This window comes from Protomyctophum bolini (genome assembly GCF_963924005.1).
Source record: "Protomyctophum bolini genome assembly, chromosome: 7".
Lineage (NCBI taxonomy): Eukaryota > Metazoa > Chordata > Actinopteri > Myctophiformes > Myctophidae > Protomyctophum > Protomyctophum bolini.
Window position 1 is genome coordinate 38,218,132 of NC_137868.1, and position 16,481 is coordinate 38,234,612.

General features: G+C 43.9%; 1 protein-coding gene across 2 annotated transcripts in view; it reads right to left on the bottom strand.

The window, feature by feature from the left end:
• Window positions 1-2,527: 2,527 nt before the first annotated feature.
• The window catches only part of ncapd2 (non-SMC condensin I complex, subunit D2), a 31,047-nt gene continuing 17,093 nt past the window's right edge, over window positions 2,528-16,481 (bottom strand). Inside the window, exons 19-32 of one of the 2 annotated variants that reach the window (XM_080768556.1) lie at window positions 13,551-13,683; window positions 13,211-13,286; window positions 12,561-12,785; window positions 12,267-12,421; window positions 11,824-11,932; window positions 11,481-11,604; window positions 11,063-11,218; window positions 6,874-7,051; window positions 6,387-6,481; window positions 6,161-6,241; window positions 4,637-4,820; window positions 3,360-3,528; window positions 2,987-3,118; window positions 2,528-2,773 (exon numbers count right to left, since the gene is read on the bottom strand). In XM_080768556.1, coding sequence (XP_080624682.1) covers window positions 2,691-2,773; window positions 2,987-3,118; window positions 3,360-3,528; window positions 4,637-4,820; window positions 6,161-6,241; window positions 6,387-6,481; window positions 6,874-7,051; window positions 11,063-11,218; window positions 11,481-11,604; window positions 11,824-11,932; window positions 12,267-12,421; window positions 12,561-12,785; window positions 13,211-13,286; window positions 13,551-13,683 — 1,900 coding nt within the window. In that variant the 3' untranslated portion in view covers window positions 2,528-2,690. Of the gene's footprint in view, window positions 2,774-2,986; window positions 3,119-3,359; window positions 3,529-4,636; window positions 4,821-6,160; window positions 6,242-6,386; window positions 6,482-6,873; window positions 7,052-11,062; window positions 11,219-11,480; window positions 11,605-11,823; window positions 11,936-12,266; window positions 12,422-12,560; window positions 12,786-13,210; window positions 13,287-13,550; window positions 13,684-16,481 lie in introns of both variants that reach the window. The other variant, XM_080768555.1, reaches the window with a different exon arrangement.

Sequence of the window (16,481 nt, forward strand, 5' to 3'; positions counted from 1 at the left end):
CTCATTTTACTTGGCAACAAATCAGAGTACTTCATCTCCCACCACTGTTAAAATGAAATGTAGTTTGATCATGATTCATGGTCCATGCCACTGAAGAGCACTTCTTAGCCTACTAAATTCAAAGGGCAAATGACTGCTAGCTGGAAATTAAGGGTCCCAGTCATGTGCTGCACCGCTCTAAATTCATTTAGGTAGTCATCACATTATGGTTGCTGTCGGGTAATAACCTTGTATGTACAAAACAGATCAGTTTATATTCCCCGTCAGCTAGATACATTGGTTTCTACGCGAGTGCAATGTTATGAAGGCATTAGCTGTTGAAAGACCTGTGCCCTCCCCAAAAAAAGAAACCCACTATGACTCACCTGCACAAATAACCAATTTCAATTATGTATAATTTTAGAACGGTTCCAATTGTGGTGACATACTGTTTACTAGTACATCCTCATTGTACCCTCTATGGCCCCATCGCCCTGAGACAAGACACAAGAACACTGGTACGTTACATGTTCCTTACAAAGTGCTCCTAAACAAATTACCAATTTATATTACTTCACTATTAAACCTCCGTGTAATAGCCTATCTCTCTCTCTCAGGACAATTTCATTACATGTTCTTCGGGTCAACTCCGAACTTTGAAAGACTGCATTTAGTGTTTATGCTCCAGACATGTGGAATAATCGACAATGCACTTTATATTTATTCCCAGATATTGTATACCGAGTTGGTTTCAATGACTGAACAAAACGTCAGTCTTTGCAGTGCATAAAAAAACATCACTTTTGTTCATGTTAAGCAATTCACTGTGCCTCAATATTGCATCTTTACCTAAAATGAGACCTTAACAGTTTAAAGTTAAAGTAGTGTGATGGGAATTGCTTTTTACACTACTTTAATATACATAAAATATCACAATACAGTAGATATGTCATGTTGAGTTGATACATTACCCAGCTAATATGATATACTAGCCAGTTTTACTTCCCATACAAATGTTCACAGCTGTGTCTGGATTTCCCGTCACTGCTTTAAACACACCAACTTGTCTTATTCACATTAGCCTCTCCATCTCATTTGTCTCTGGTCCTTCCCAGGGCGTGTTGACCGCTCTTCTCTGCTGGGTAAGTTACAGTCTGTCAGAGCCATCTGCTCCCTGGACCCCCTGAAGCCAAAGTGCCACAGCTCTAGCAGGGTTACACAAACAGACCAACACACACACATGACCCAAACATATTCAGAAATAGACAACTATGTAATCCCCAAAAATGTGCGTCACACATCAAGGCACAGATTAAAGTCTCTCTACATCACTGAGACAAGACAATAAATAGATTTAGTGCAATGTCAGAAACAAGAGGTAAAGCTCACAACCGTGTGGAGGGAGGGGCGCTAATATATTAAAGTCTCTCATGTTGATTAGGTGATTTAAAATAAATTGCGCAAAAACATTAAACGCCATTAACAATAATATGTAAATGACACAAGAAATATTTCATTGTCAATGAACAAACATTGAACTAAAGACAAACATTATACCCGTGTATAGGAGGGGCTCATACCCCAAAATAAGTTTAGTCGAGGAGTCTATTTTGAAGGAATAGGTTTAGTTAATGGGAAACGAATTTGTTTCCCATTAACGAGTTTGTGTAATTAAATAATTTCCAAAACTATATATATATATATATATATATATATATATATATATCCCGAACTCCACACACATTAAGGGTTTTTGTTTTGAGTCAACGATGGCCATGGAGGCACAGGGAAAAAAGACACAAGACCAGTTAACGGTGGATATTGAGGTCGTTAAAGGTTAATTATAATTAATCCAAACGGAACAAAACAGCATTAAATATACATGGCCAACATGACTCAGTGCACGATTATTATCCTAGGATTACATCGGATTGGTGATAAGTGGTACAATTGAGTAGATAGTCAGCAAGGGCCTTTACATAATCAAATGCAGAGTGCGCCCCTCTCGTCTTTTGGGAGAGGAGCGTGTGGGCGAGAGCAGAGAAGATTAGCAACTAGGGTACGCGCAAGGAGGGTGAGCATAAATACATGTGATGTCAGCAAAGAGTGGAGCCTTTTTGGAGAAAAGTAGGCGGATGAATAACTGAGGAAGACTCGAAAGAGACCGATTACAAGAGGAGGGTGGAGGAGAGCAACGGGAGAGTGAACATGTCAGGGTTGACAAGAAATAACATGCTGCCATGTTCAGCAGCAGGGAACAGGAAAGTGAATGCATTTTACATGAGATTGGTTAAACACTGACATTCAATGTGACAGAACAGGCAGAGAAAGAGGGGGGCAGGAAGAGAGGCAAGGAAGATGGGAAGAGTGAATTGAGGCAGTAACAGTGTCGGGGCAAGCTGTTGCTGGCCAGAAGGTGCACACCACAGCTGTCCAAACACATACTAGTGGACTTTCAGTTCTCCTGCTAATGAAGGTGTAAATCTAGCTGAAGCTGAACTGACCAACCCCCCCTATAAGAAATGTAGCTTCAAGGATTTTCACACTCTCAGCTCAAAATATGTTTTATTCAGCTCATTACAATAGTGACAAAATGTTTTTAAAATATTAAATGCTAGGAAAAGGAAGTACAATACGTCAGATACTACATTGACAGAAACGGAGACAAACGGGTGAAAAATAAGACAGAAAGAATGACAAAAGCCAGCAGCTCAGTTTCTGAGACGAGCTCGTCGTGATGTGCGAGCTATCGGAGTGGTCACTTTGGGGGTCTCGCTCTCCGTCATTACGGCATCTGATGGCAAACAAGAAAATATGGTAAATATTTAGATTGGTTCAGTATACAAAACACCAGCATGTATCGCCCAACGGGCCACTAGCGGACGGGGCACCTAGGTTGCAAATGCAGATCCCGACGACCTTTGGTGCAGGTCACTCCTCATTTCCTGTCAATCTACTAGTCCTATAAAGACATAAAAGCCCCAAAAACAAATTGTTGTGCACTCACCTTCATCCTCTTCCTCCTCCTCCTCCTCTTCGTCACTGCTGAAAGTGATGGCTTGCTTCTTGGACTTGCGGGTCCGTCTTGGAGTGACAAAGACGTCATCGCCACGTTGGGAGACTGAAGACCTTGGTGGACCTGTGTGACCGTGGGTAAATTAGACTGTCAGATCAAAGTTTCATGGCACGATATCCTTTAAGTACCTCAAATCCCCTGGCTATGAATTTGAACTGAACTGAACTAATGAACTGTAGTGGGTAGGTACCAGTACATGTATGCATGCATGGATAAAATTAATAATCAATGAAACATGTTCCTTACAGACAAACACCAGTTAAAGTTGGCGGATCATAGGATTCAATACAAAAGGGACACCGACCTTTCTTGGGCCTGCCCCGACCTCTGGCGGCTAGTGGTGTAGTACAGATGGACTTCTGTCCGGAACCGGAACCGGAAGCCCCCTCCTCGTTGTCCTCAGGGCTCTCTACGTTCTCCAGCCCCCGCGTGTGGACCGCCGTCAGCCGCTTCTCAAACTCATCCACCTGGGCCTAGTGGTGAAGACAAGCTCATAGTCAGCATCATACACATACACGATACTATGCAGCCAAACATTTGTCAAAACAGTTACCCTTCAGAAAATGTGACTAAATTGGAACACAATGTACAGTAGCCTCAAGCTCTTTAATACTTTATTGGTTTGGTATGTATAAAACCCACACACACTTAACCACTTTCTCTCAGACATTTTAATACACTGTAGTACGTAGGGATTAAAGAAAAATAAAATCACAAGTAAAAGGAGCCCCCCCCCCCCCCCCCCCCACACACACTAGTGCTGCGTTTCATGAACAATTGGCACAATATGTAAAGTTAAGAACAGATGTTTTGGTAGCGATACAGACAAGCAGAAATTGCAGATTGAAGCTTTAACCTTTGCTTTTATGAAATAGAGATCAGTTGAGTTTCCTAGGAGATTGAACATGTATACTATTGCTAGTTTGATCACTTCAAATAACCACCCTAGGATTTTCAATGCACAACATGCCGATTTCTATTAGAATCTAAACAACTGAAATCAATCGTGGCGACTGAACTTTAATTCATGAGTGAGAGCAATAGTATTTGAAAATGTGGCATTCATTTGCAGCAGCAACAATAATTTAGGGGTGGAAAATTACAGTCTTCTGCAGGCGCATGGTGGATTGCCTTTTGTAGGAGTAATTGCAATTATTTACGCCTACACAATTTCTCTTGGCGGGCTGAACCTCCACCGCTCTGACCCCCAACTCCAATAGGACACAAACAGACATTATCACATTGTCCAGTGCCCAGCTCTGAATGTCAAGCTTAAACCAATCAGATTCCAATCTGGAAAAAGATCAGATTTGGGATGACACTTGCCAGTGTAATAATACATCGTTTAATAGCCGATGGTGTGGTGCAAGAGGGTGAGCAAGCCACCTGTCACTGTCAGATGATCTTTGCATGTTGAATGCATCTGTATACTTGTATTGTACGCAATACACATCCATGTCTGTTTCATGAGAGTCCCATGGGACCCCCTTGAAGGCCATGCCTTCGATACAAATCTGAAAGAAAAGCAGACTTTTCTTTTAATTCTACTGGTACAGTTGAAGAGTTGGTGTGTGGTGGTACCTTAAACAGGGGTTTGGCTCCACGGCGGAGCTTAGCGGTGATGGAGAGCAGAGGCTGGTAGACGCCAGGCTCTGTTAGCTTGTCGCTGTAACACTCCCAGCACTCCTGCAGTCTCTTCAGGCCGCGCTCACACATGGACAGCAGAGACAGGGCCACGGCCACATCACACCACTGGCGCTCAGTCCTAAAGAGAGGACACATGTGCACGTCAATATGGGCACACGGGTGGGTGCATATGAATGTAATGCATTAGTCAAAGTCAAACGATTTGTCACACACGTTACCACATAAATTTGTTCTCCGCATTTGACCCATCTCTTGGAGCGGTGAGCCGCAGCCGTGCTCGGGAATCATTTGATTAGACCCCCCAATCCAACCCATTGATGCAGAGTACCAAGCAGAGAGGCATTGGGTCCCATTTTTACAGTCTGTTATGGTGCGGCCGGGGATCGAATGCCGACCTCCCCGTTTAACGTCGGACACCAACCACAGGGCCACTGTCGTGGTACCCAAACTAGTGAGGGGGTACTCAGATGTTCTCACTCTACATGAATGACACCAATATACAGGATCTGCACATTATAAGGACAATTTAAATGCCAAATTGTCAAAACGTCTGGGAACCATTGCATTAGTGTACATGGCACGCAAGTAGTCTTGAGACTGGAGAGAAACCAACTGGAGTCAATGATTTGACTCAAAGGGAAAGAAACTGAATGAATTACATGCATGTCCAAGGTAACCGAGTCTGATCAATCCATTCATAAAAACTTGGGGCGGAAGGGAAACCAGATTAGAAACGTACAAAAAAAAATTGTGTACAGTAATTGAAAAACCAGGACAGGGAGCCCCGGGCTTTCACCCATTTCTCTCTCCCGCCTTGGAACATGTCATTGAAGCAGCTATTGTGTAATTCGGAGACGTACTCTCTTTGTGGTCCAGGGACGGATTGGTGACGCACAGCCGAGCGGAAGACCCCAAGCAGTGGGAACTGAATTACAAGGCCAATATGGAAGGCGGAATGATTGTCATGAAAGCGGAGGGGGGGGGGGTGGAGAGTATGACTTTGAAAGGTTAGCGTGATACTTGTGGATCATGTGTGGGCATTCGATGTCTGACACTGGCAAGTGGATTTTATACATGACTTTGTTTACTGAAATCTGGCATCCGATTAAGGTGTAAGATCAGCCATGGGGAGAAGAGGGGACATGGATAGAGTTATCTTGTCTTTGACTGGGTCAGGAATTCGGCCATGATCACAACCGGCAAGTAGATAGCCCTGTACGCCAAGTGGCATTGTATGAAACTACAAGGCAAATGACCAATATTACCATAATGGAGAATTGCAATAGATTGAATTTGACCAAGAGCTGCTGGTTTGTGGATACAATCAACTAATTTAAGTGCACAAATGTAACCAAAGATTTACATTTCTACACAGTCAGAGTTAAACGATGTTGCTGTATAGTGACCATGAAGGGAAAGACAAAAAAAAAAAAACAAGGGCAAGAAAGATTTGCTCACTTTGCAGTCCTGAAGCGCTGACACAGTTTCTCAACCAGAGACTCTGTCTGCCGCTCTTTGGTGATGTATGAAAACAGCTGCCTGAAAAGCAAACAATTTGGTACATTGAATCAATTTTGGCGCCCTCATATCAACAAGGTTTCATTTGTCATTACTCTCAAGTCTGACAAGTCAATCTCAGTGAGAACTCCTTAAACGGAAGAGAGCCACACACACACACACTCACTTCATGATGGTATTGAAGTCTTCTGTGCTCATGCCTCTCTCTGGATCAGACAGCCGGCTGATGATGTCTGGCAGCAGGTTGTAGATGGCGTTATCCTGAGGAAGGGTTGAAGGCCGTTAAGGAGACAGGTACTTTAGATACTGAGCAATGACAGCGTATTATATCGTGCCTCTTGTCTTTAATAATAAAGCTTTATCACCTTTTAAGAGCAAGTCACGAAGTGCTTAACAGAATATATATATAAAAACTTTAGATCCTGTGATTAATCAAACATGCATTGATTGAAATACCCAAAAAGTAATAAAGCTCATTTGTTCTGAAAGAATCCCTTTTCTGCTCTGCATAATAATACTTTATTTGTATAGCACCTTTCACGACATGAAATGCAGCTCAAAGTGCTTTACAGAGCAATAGAGAAAAGAAAAGCAAAGGCATGAAACCTTAAAATAAAATGGATTTTGGTCAGCGTGTACTGTATACCATGTACCTTAGAGGCCAATTCGTTGAAGAAATTGAGGGCCAGACTGGCGATGTGAGGATGGGGGTCAATGAGCAGCACGGCCACCTCGCTGACCTGCCCCTTGACCTTCAGCACGTCTTTAAGCACGAGCTGGGTCAGCACCGTCACAGCAGTCTGTCTCACTGACGGAACGTCGTCACTCAGCCTGGAGCGAAGGAGGAGAAAAGGTTTTTATTGGCAGGGCAATTCAAAGTGGACTTTAATCATATTGCTTTTAGGTTTCTGCATGTTGTATAGACACGCAGCTCCTGCATGTTAATGTATGGTACAGAGACATGCAGCTTCTGCATGTTATGTTAGACTTTAATCTGCTCTGAAGAAGTCCATTGCCGAAAGACGTCAGTGTTCTCAATATGAGAAGGCTGTTGCCGAAACGTGTCGGTGTTCAATATGAGGAAATTGCATCCGAGCTGCTTTTTTCACTTTGCTCTGTAACATAACATGCAGAATCAGCATAACTCATAAACCAACAGAGACACACAGCTTCTGCATATTATTGTCCCAGACATCAGTTGTGTCAGAGGTCAGAGTGGCCTGGATTGGAGACAAGATCACATCACTTAATAGATTGGCATTTAGGTATCATGGCAAAGTATTGACACAGACAATAACCATGAATTAGTTCAATTTTGTTGTGGTAAAATATAATTATGCACAATGCTGCGATGTTGACGAAACTCATACATAGCTACCCTACACAGTCGAAATAAGATGCTCATCAATAAACTAAGTTTAATTGGGGAAGCTAAAAATATATTGACAGTACTGTACTGCACAAGACATTTCCTGTTACCAGAACAATTAGCAATTCCCGTTATGAAGAGTACTGCAACAAAATGGCCATCGTTGGCTCATTTAAGAATACAATGGTAAATAAATGGGATGTACCAGTAGTCTGGCATTCTGAAATAAGTTTTAAAAACAAGCGTGGCATACAGTACAAAAGAAGCTCATTAACCGTCTGAGCAGGGCTCCTGGCAGAGGATCAAACACACAAGACCATGGCCCGTTAATGTTGACGTCCGCCAATGCCTGGCTACAGCCGAATCTATGGCTACGTTAGAGAAAGACTCATAGCCATAAAGAGGGCAATTAGTTTTAATGCCCTTATCAGGAGACTCCAGGGCAGGCGGTTGGAGAAGTGTGGCCTGACGGAGGTGTGAGCGTGGGAGACAATTAGAGAGTACCGTGAAATGCTTATCGCGTAGAGAAATGCAGAGGACGCCGCCAGGTGACTAATACTGAGAAAGCACAAAACGTTTCATACATCTTGAAAAGCCTCAGCTACAGAATATAAGCTGCAATTATAATTAAGAAGCACACACACACACACACACACACACACACCATAAAGCAGTAGTTCTGTGTGGTGTTCATGTAAAGCGGGAGGCGAAGCAGACAGACAGTCATTATGCGTTTTTTTCCTCTTATTTGAAATTCCCTTCCCAGTGTGAGGGGAGGGCCCCCCCCAACCTTCACCCTCAATTATTCTGCCCACCCATCCACGTATAATTACGCCAGACTACACATTATTTTCAGGAACAATGTGGAACACAGTAGTAATTAGGCAGTTGTGTCCAATTCTTAACGTGACGATGGTGGTGTATGCGTGTGCGTGTAACCATTGCCACCACACACATGGCGATCCCTGAACTCTCCTGAGTTGGTGAATCATAGATGCCCGTCAGACGTCAACTACCCTGACAACATACTGCACTACTAGTATTAATAATTTAACCACTCCAACACATCCATTTTCAAAATGCAACCAGCTGTCATTAAAGAGAAGGGAGAAATAATGGAGAGAGATAAAAGGAAGGGAGAGAATGAGTGAAACGAGGGAGGTACGTACGTACTATAATGTATGTTATATTCTGTCATGGTTGTATAAGATATGAAAATGTTTAACATCATCTAATCACTTAGGTATCCAACACCCCCTCGATGGTTCTAGTCACGCTCTCTCCATTTAACCAGACCCAACAGCGATGTGTGCGATATATACACACACATTTGGTGCTTCATTGTGGAACATGACGCACCAAACCTTCGCTGCTTATAGTATGCCTGTATTAGTGAGTGGATATTAGTGAAGACAAGAGTGGTTTATTTGTCAGACAGGTGGAGCTGATCACAACACAGACCGTGGGAGGGGGCACGACTTGCGGGTGTGCCGTGTTTACAACAAAGCTGGTGTCCAAGAGTAATAAAGTAAGAGCAAACAGACAGCAGGCCGACAGCTGTCTAAATTAATTATCAGGCTTTTCCCCAAAGTAATTTGTATGAACTGTGTCACTCACGAATCACCATAGGTCCATACGATTATTTTTAAGTACAAATTTGTTTTCCAGAAAAGGCAAATTTCGTGTATACTTTTAGATCCAATAAAAAAAATCCATAACATGCGTGGCTCTCAAAAGGGGGTCCTTGAGGGGGTTCCAAACAGAACCTTACAGGTATGCAACTCTGAGACCCTTTCCACAGGTTCACATTGGCCGGTTCAGTTCTTTGGTTCTTAGTCCATGAGCCAGAGCTCATGGACACAAAACCTATTAATTGTTTATAGGCTCAATAAAAGTAAATTAAAACATGATAACCCTTCCACAGTAGCTTTTTCATATTTTCCATTTTGTCTACATAATATCCATTTGCATATTTAAAAATGTAAAATGTGTAATACAATAAATACATTGTCTTCGTGCAAGTAATCAATTGTGGAAGTGGCATGGTGATAACAATCCAATAGAGGTATGGTTTTGCCACTCAATTCATAATTAACGTTCCAATTTTGGAGCTCTGGCTCATGGACTAAAAACCAAAAAGAACTGAACCGGTTCCCATTGGGAACCAACCGGTGGAAAAGGGGCCAGAGTGTACAATGGGAACTAAATGAACCCTTCTGTGAACCAAATGAACCCTTCTGTGGCGTAAAGGTTCATTTGGTTCACAGAAGGGTTGGTTAATTTGGTTCCATTTGTACATAACTCTGAGTTATGGAGGGGGGGGGAATGTAGTGTAGCTACAACTCAGTAAAATAATGTAAATGGTACAGTATAAAACAGTAGTAATCAACTGAAGCATACAAAAATACAAAATCATTTCCCTAAAGGAAGAGGGGGACCATCTCTTCCTAATCCGAGGGATTATTAGGAGTCACACTTAAGACCTTTAATATGTTGGTGTGATGATGAATGCGAGGCAAAATGGAAAGCTTTGGAAATTAAAAATCAATCAAAATCCCTTTTCAGACTTCCTACTATGACATTTTGGACCCATTCACAATATTTACTTTAAATATCTGGTTCAAAGTGGTGAAACAGTTCAGAATGGAGAGGACAATCAGGGCGTTGAGGTGCTTACGATCCAGGTCTTAAGCCTGGTGTGTATGATCAAACTTTCAGGCGATGGGCTCGGTATGGTTTTTTTCCCTTTTCCCCGTGTATAGATAACATGGACTTTTTTAGATACCTTCAAGTACTTCATGGGTGAGGTGAAAGTTTCTGAGCCGGTGGCCTCAAACAATTCATACAGGTTTTTAATACAGGCATATAAACATGAGTCCAAAAGAGCAGTGTCTCTACTCTCTAGTGTATACAATGCCATGGTTTCAGCTAGGACTAACTCCACAGAGTACATTAAAACCAATTGGGAAACTACAGAGGAATGGGAAAATATGTGCAAAATAAAAATTACGTCTACCAACTCAAGAATGTGGAGAGAATTCTGTTGGAAGAACCTAATGAGATTTTTACCTCAAATTAAATCATGACAATTGAAAACAGAACAGCCATGCTGGAGACAGTGTGGCCGGATACCGGAGAACTCGTACAACAGGACCCACCAGAACGAAAGAACATTGGATGGACATTACAGAGGAATTTTATGCCATGGAAAAACAAACATTCATACTCAAGACTGCAAGAGGATAAGTTCTATAAAAGTGGGATCTCTTCTTCCAGCCTATCGATAATATATGAGGAATTCAATGAATGCATCCTGTAATGACACATGCAGCCTTTTTTTTCTTTAGTTTCCTTTTTGTCTCTCGTTTTGTTTTCCCCGTTTTCTTTTTTGTAATGCATTGCATCGGTATTGGCATTGACCGACATACTCCCCGATTTTAAATGCTCATTGAACGCAGGTGCAACGCTCTTACCTGGCATAGAGGTTCTGTGTCCAGGGCTCCAGGATGTTGGGGAAGCGTACAGTCAGGTCTCCCAGTGCCACGATGGCGTTGGCCCTCACGACGGGAAGACTGGATCGCTCCAGCACGGTGAACAGCAGACGGATGTGATCCTCGCACACTGACGGACTGATCGAGGAAGGACATTAAAGAAAACATTGTTAGATTATATTATGGCAATCTGTCAAGTTAGCAGTCCGTTTTATGTGTGACTGCAGTACAACGCATGTCATGTTTTATCGTTAGACTTGTGCATAGGTTTGAATTTATTTATTAGGACAGAACTAAAGTGAAAAAATGTTGTATGTATGCAAATTTCATATTTGAAAGCATTTCTTAATACAGGTTTTGTCCAACCATAATTTAAATGTTTTTATTTGCATTATTTCACCTGATCATCATGAACTGAGAGAGCGCCAGGCAGGCAGCAGTCGTGAGCTGTGGGTGGGAGTAACGTCCAGGTGAGCTGCACACTCTCACCAGTAGGGGCAGGAACTCAGAGAGCAGGTTCCCCTCTAAAAAAGTGAAAACACTTAGTTTTTAATAACAAATGGGAACACACAGCCAGTAGGTTCTCCTTTAAACAGTGAGACTATACAGTGAGAACATTTGCGTCTTATGCCACAGGAGAGAACAAATGGTGTTACAACACCAAGCAACATTTTCTAGAAAAAGCCAAGAGCATGGCTCGCTGGTGTGTGTTAAACAGTCATCAGGCAGAACAGTGTCCTTACCAGCCAATAGTTCAGTCTCACATATCTTCCTGATGAGCTCTGCCTCTGCGTCCTCGGCAGAGGCGCCAACCAAGCCAAGCTCCTCCTCCACAGCACTGTCATTGGCTTCCTGCTGTTGGCACAACACGCATAGAACTATTACTAAGACTACTCCATCGACCCATCCCATACACTGCAGCTATTCATCCTTGGAATGCTCTCGATATTTCATAGAGATAGTACACAGCTGCAGTGCATCCATCACTCACCACGCTGAAGTGATGATGAGCCTAAACACATCCGCATCGTATACCAAGTCTGCCTGAAGGACAGAACGCAAGTGGTGCTGCCTGGCATCATTCCCTTTTATGAATGATGCCGTACCAGCTTCCCAACACCTCATACCCCCAATTCCTCCATCTTTAATAGTACTTGACTGCTACATTTTGTTTGTGCCAAGTTACCTTTGATTTCCTGGAGGGTCCCTTTTCCAGTCTCTCCTCCCTCTCAACCCTCAACCTCCTCAGCTCCATGCTGACGCTGCGCTCTAGGTGAGACACCTGCCAGAACGCTACACAGCCACTCAGGGACAGCAGCTGAGCCAGGCACACTGAGTTCACTGCAGGGGACAGAGGCACAATGATACAGGAGATTAAAAAAAAGTATACAAACAGGATTCACATGTGCCATGGACCTTTCAGTCACTCTAGCTTCAGTTAGAATTGTGCAAGAAAAAAGGAAAAAAAAAAGCACTTCACCTTCACTGGAGTCATCGAGGTCCTGAGATCCACACTGCGATTGGTCACCATCCTTGTCGTCCTTGTCGTTTTCCCCGGCAGTCTCTGCGATCTGATCCAATAAGAGGCGAGCGCACCGATGGAGGAGGTGGGAGCAGAGCTGGTCGGGGGACTCCGCCAGGAAGTAGATGAGACGGACGGCCTGTTCCATGAAGCTCTGCCAATAGGGGTCCTCCATCACCACACCTGGAGGACGCATTTTAAAATTACCAAGTTGAAGTTAGTTTGCAGCAAGGAATAAAACATTAGCCCATGACTCTGATGAAGACCGCATTAGGTCGAAACGTTAGTAGTTTTCTATACTAGCACAGAATAAAAAGGCTTAAAATGTCCGTGCTGCTCCAGTGTCCTCTCCTTTGCAACATGTGTCCTTGTTCCTGTGATGCACCGGACCAGCCGGTCCAGGCTTGAGGCACGTTGGTAGACTCCCTTTGTTCTAAAACATTAGCCCATTAAGACCCGAGGCTGATTCTACATCAGTGGACCCCCACAATTATATGCATTTGGCCACAGAACCGCATCTCAAAAGATTGTAAGAGCTGCATGAAAACTCCTTTATATTACTGCTTAATGTTCACACCTGCCCCGGCCTCCCTAGTAGTGCGTTTTACCTTCAGCAATGGCCTGTGTGAGGCACGTGAAGAGCTGGTGGTCCTGGGGCAATCTGAACGGGGCAGCTTTAGATTGCTGGAAGAATGAAATCAAAGTCAAACATCTACACTGCATTGAGAGATGCATGAATTAAAAATTACATAACCACCACTGGAAAAGGCAAATTCTACTAAATTACCACACAACGAGTTGCCCCAACAGAGTCTACATTTGAATATAATCAACGATGAACTTCCATGTCATTATTTCTCCCCAAAAATGAATGTAGAAATGGTCATTAATTGCGTGTAGCGATTCATCTCTTCCGTGTGCAGCAGTGTTAATGTGTCATGTTCTTACCTTGACATGATCTGTAATGCTACAGATGGTGATGACAGAATCTCTGGCCAACAGGAAGTCTTCAGTCACTTTCTCACCCAGAGCCACAGAACACAGAGTGTCCAGATTACTGAGGACAACCTCCCTCTCTGCCCTGTTAATGGACATGGACAAGACATCAAGTCATTCAGCAATGATGGTGGCCGTTCTGACAGTTTAGGTTTAAGTGTTAATCTAACATCCTCTTACACATTTAACTTTACGCTGGCGCACAGAACCTCCTACACCACAATTAACCTCTTTACCTTCAGTTTCATTTACCAGTGAAAATGACTGCTTTGAAAAGGGTGCACTCGATAATTGTACATAATTAACCATACAAGAATATTGTAAAATGGTGTGATTCAGAAAGAATTAACTGGCTGGAAATATCAGACACCACAGTGTGCAGTTGACTCCCAGTGCATGTGCAATTTGCCTTCAGTGTACAGTTGACTCCCAGCGCATTTACATTTGTCTTAAAGGTTTACCAGTGTAGCAGGATGTGAATGAGATTGTGTTCATTTCAGGATGGACACTTCAGGTACTGTATTGACACAAAATTGACATCTATTCAATCTTCAGACGTGCTAAAAAATAAAATGAATCAAACAGCAGTTTTAAGGGTAGAAGATGGAGTTACAGTAGGGCTAATTTTCTGTTTGCCTCATGCATTTGTACACGTATACAGTACAACCATAACCATTTACAAGTGTACATCTTTACAACACCAAGTGCCCACACAACCACGGTAAGGCTGGAAAATTGTAGTCTAGATTTCCATGTATCAACTGCATGCCCTCTGTTGGCCTTAAGTTCCCAGCCCCAGCCTGCTGCCCGAATAATGTGTGTGGGAGGCCCGGTTTTAGCAGAAGCACATACAGATAAACGGGTTATAAATGTTGCCTGGCTGGAAGAGAGGCAGCACAATGTGGGAAGACTGCAGATAGTTCCCCCCCCCCTCCACCTCTCTCATCACTTTTCCCTCCAGAGGTGGCCGTCTATGAGAGGATTTTTAAAAGAAAGTTAAAAGTGCTGGCGTCAAGAGTTCTGGTTTTGACCAACCATATCTTTTTCACTCAGACAGCTGAGGCTAGGGGGCAAGCAATAAAAAGGTTCACAGGAGTAAAGCTAGACGTGCTACCCTCTTCGAGCTGAAAATACAGAAGCCGTTTTGCCCTCAGAATAAGGCAGCTGGCAGCCATCAGATTATTAAAGTGTCCATAACCAACTGAATGGGGTGTCTTCCTGCCTTCATTAAAGTGATGTTAAAATCTTTGGTTTGGTAGAACCTTGGGATGTATAGCTTACTGGCCATGAGATCAGTCAATCTATATCGATTACACCTAGTCTATTCTAATTATAGAACATTGTGTGAGGACACACATCTATCTATTGGGGGGTCCAGTGGGAAGGCTGGACACACATCTATCTATTGGGGGGTCCAGTGGGAAGGCTGGACAAACATCTATCTATTGGGGGTCCAGCGGGGAGGGGGTCACCCCCTCCCCGCTGGACACACATCTATCTATTGGGGGTCCAGTGGAGAGGGGGTCACCCCCTCTCCACTGGACACACATCTATAGCATTGTGGGGGCCCTGGGGGGTCCAGTGGGAAGGCTGGACACATCTATTGGGGGTCCAGTGGAGAGGGGGTCACCCCCTCCCCACTGGACACACATCTATAGCATTGTGGGGGCCCTGGGGGGTCCAGTGGGAAGGCTGGACACATCTATCTATTGGGGGGCAGTGGGGAGGGGGTCACCCCCTCCCCACTGGACACACATCTATAGCATTGTGGGGGCCCTGGGGGGTCCAGTGGGAAGGCTGGACACATATCTATTGGGGGGCAGTGGGGAGGGGGTCACCCCCTCCCCACTGGACACACATCTATCTATTGGGGGGTCCAGTGGAGAGGGGGTCACCCCCTCTCCACTGGACACACATCTATAGCATTGTGGGGGCCCTGGGGGGTCCAGTGGGAAGGCTGGACACGTCTATTGGGGGTCCAGTGGGGAGGGGGTCACCCCCTCCCCACTGGACACACATCTATCTATTGGGGGTCCAGTGGGGAGGGGGTCACCCCCTCCCCACTGGACACACATCTATTAAAGCATTGTGGGGGCCCTGGGGGGTCCAGTGGGAAGGCTGGACACATCTATCTATTGGGGGTCCAGTGGGAAGGCTGGACACATATTATAGAGCATTGTGGTGGGGGGTCCAGTGGGAAGGCTGGACACCTCTATTAGAGCATTGTGGGGGGTTGCGTCCTCACATAGCACAGCAGATGATAAAGATTGCTGATAATATCATAGTCAGGTCACTATAAAACCCAAGATTCTATTAAAATTCAACATAACTTCCACGACAGATTATAAGACACCACCATCCTACCCACATGCTGCATCTTTCCAGTAAAAAGACAATTTCAATGTGGGTGGGGATAAGGCAAGAACACTTCAATGACAGCCACCAGCAGCACCCGTTAGTCGAGAAATATCCGACCTTCTGATCCCGAGTACCCGCGCCTTTTTCTCATCACAGGGCTCAAAATGGTCAGCTTTTACTTAGTTTAAAAAAACCGTTGAAAGGGGTTCTAGGGTGGCAGTTTGACCTCCATGTACAGAGGGTGATCCTACACTATGAAGATAAGATGCATGTAAATGCTTAATGTCTACCAAGTGAGAACCAACCGAGAGAACAGCAACAGTCCAAATCCTACACTGGTTGTGCTTATAACCACGCCCCACTTCTGTGGCCAACGCAGTTGTAGGAAAGTGCCTCTTGCCTACAACTGCACAACTCGCGTAGGCTTTCAAAGGACGCGAGAGAGCACCATTCTATGGCTGCTAAACGTACAACAAATGTCTTGGTCAGGGTTAGAAATAAAACTCAATATCATTGCTATCAAGT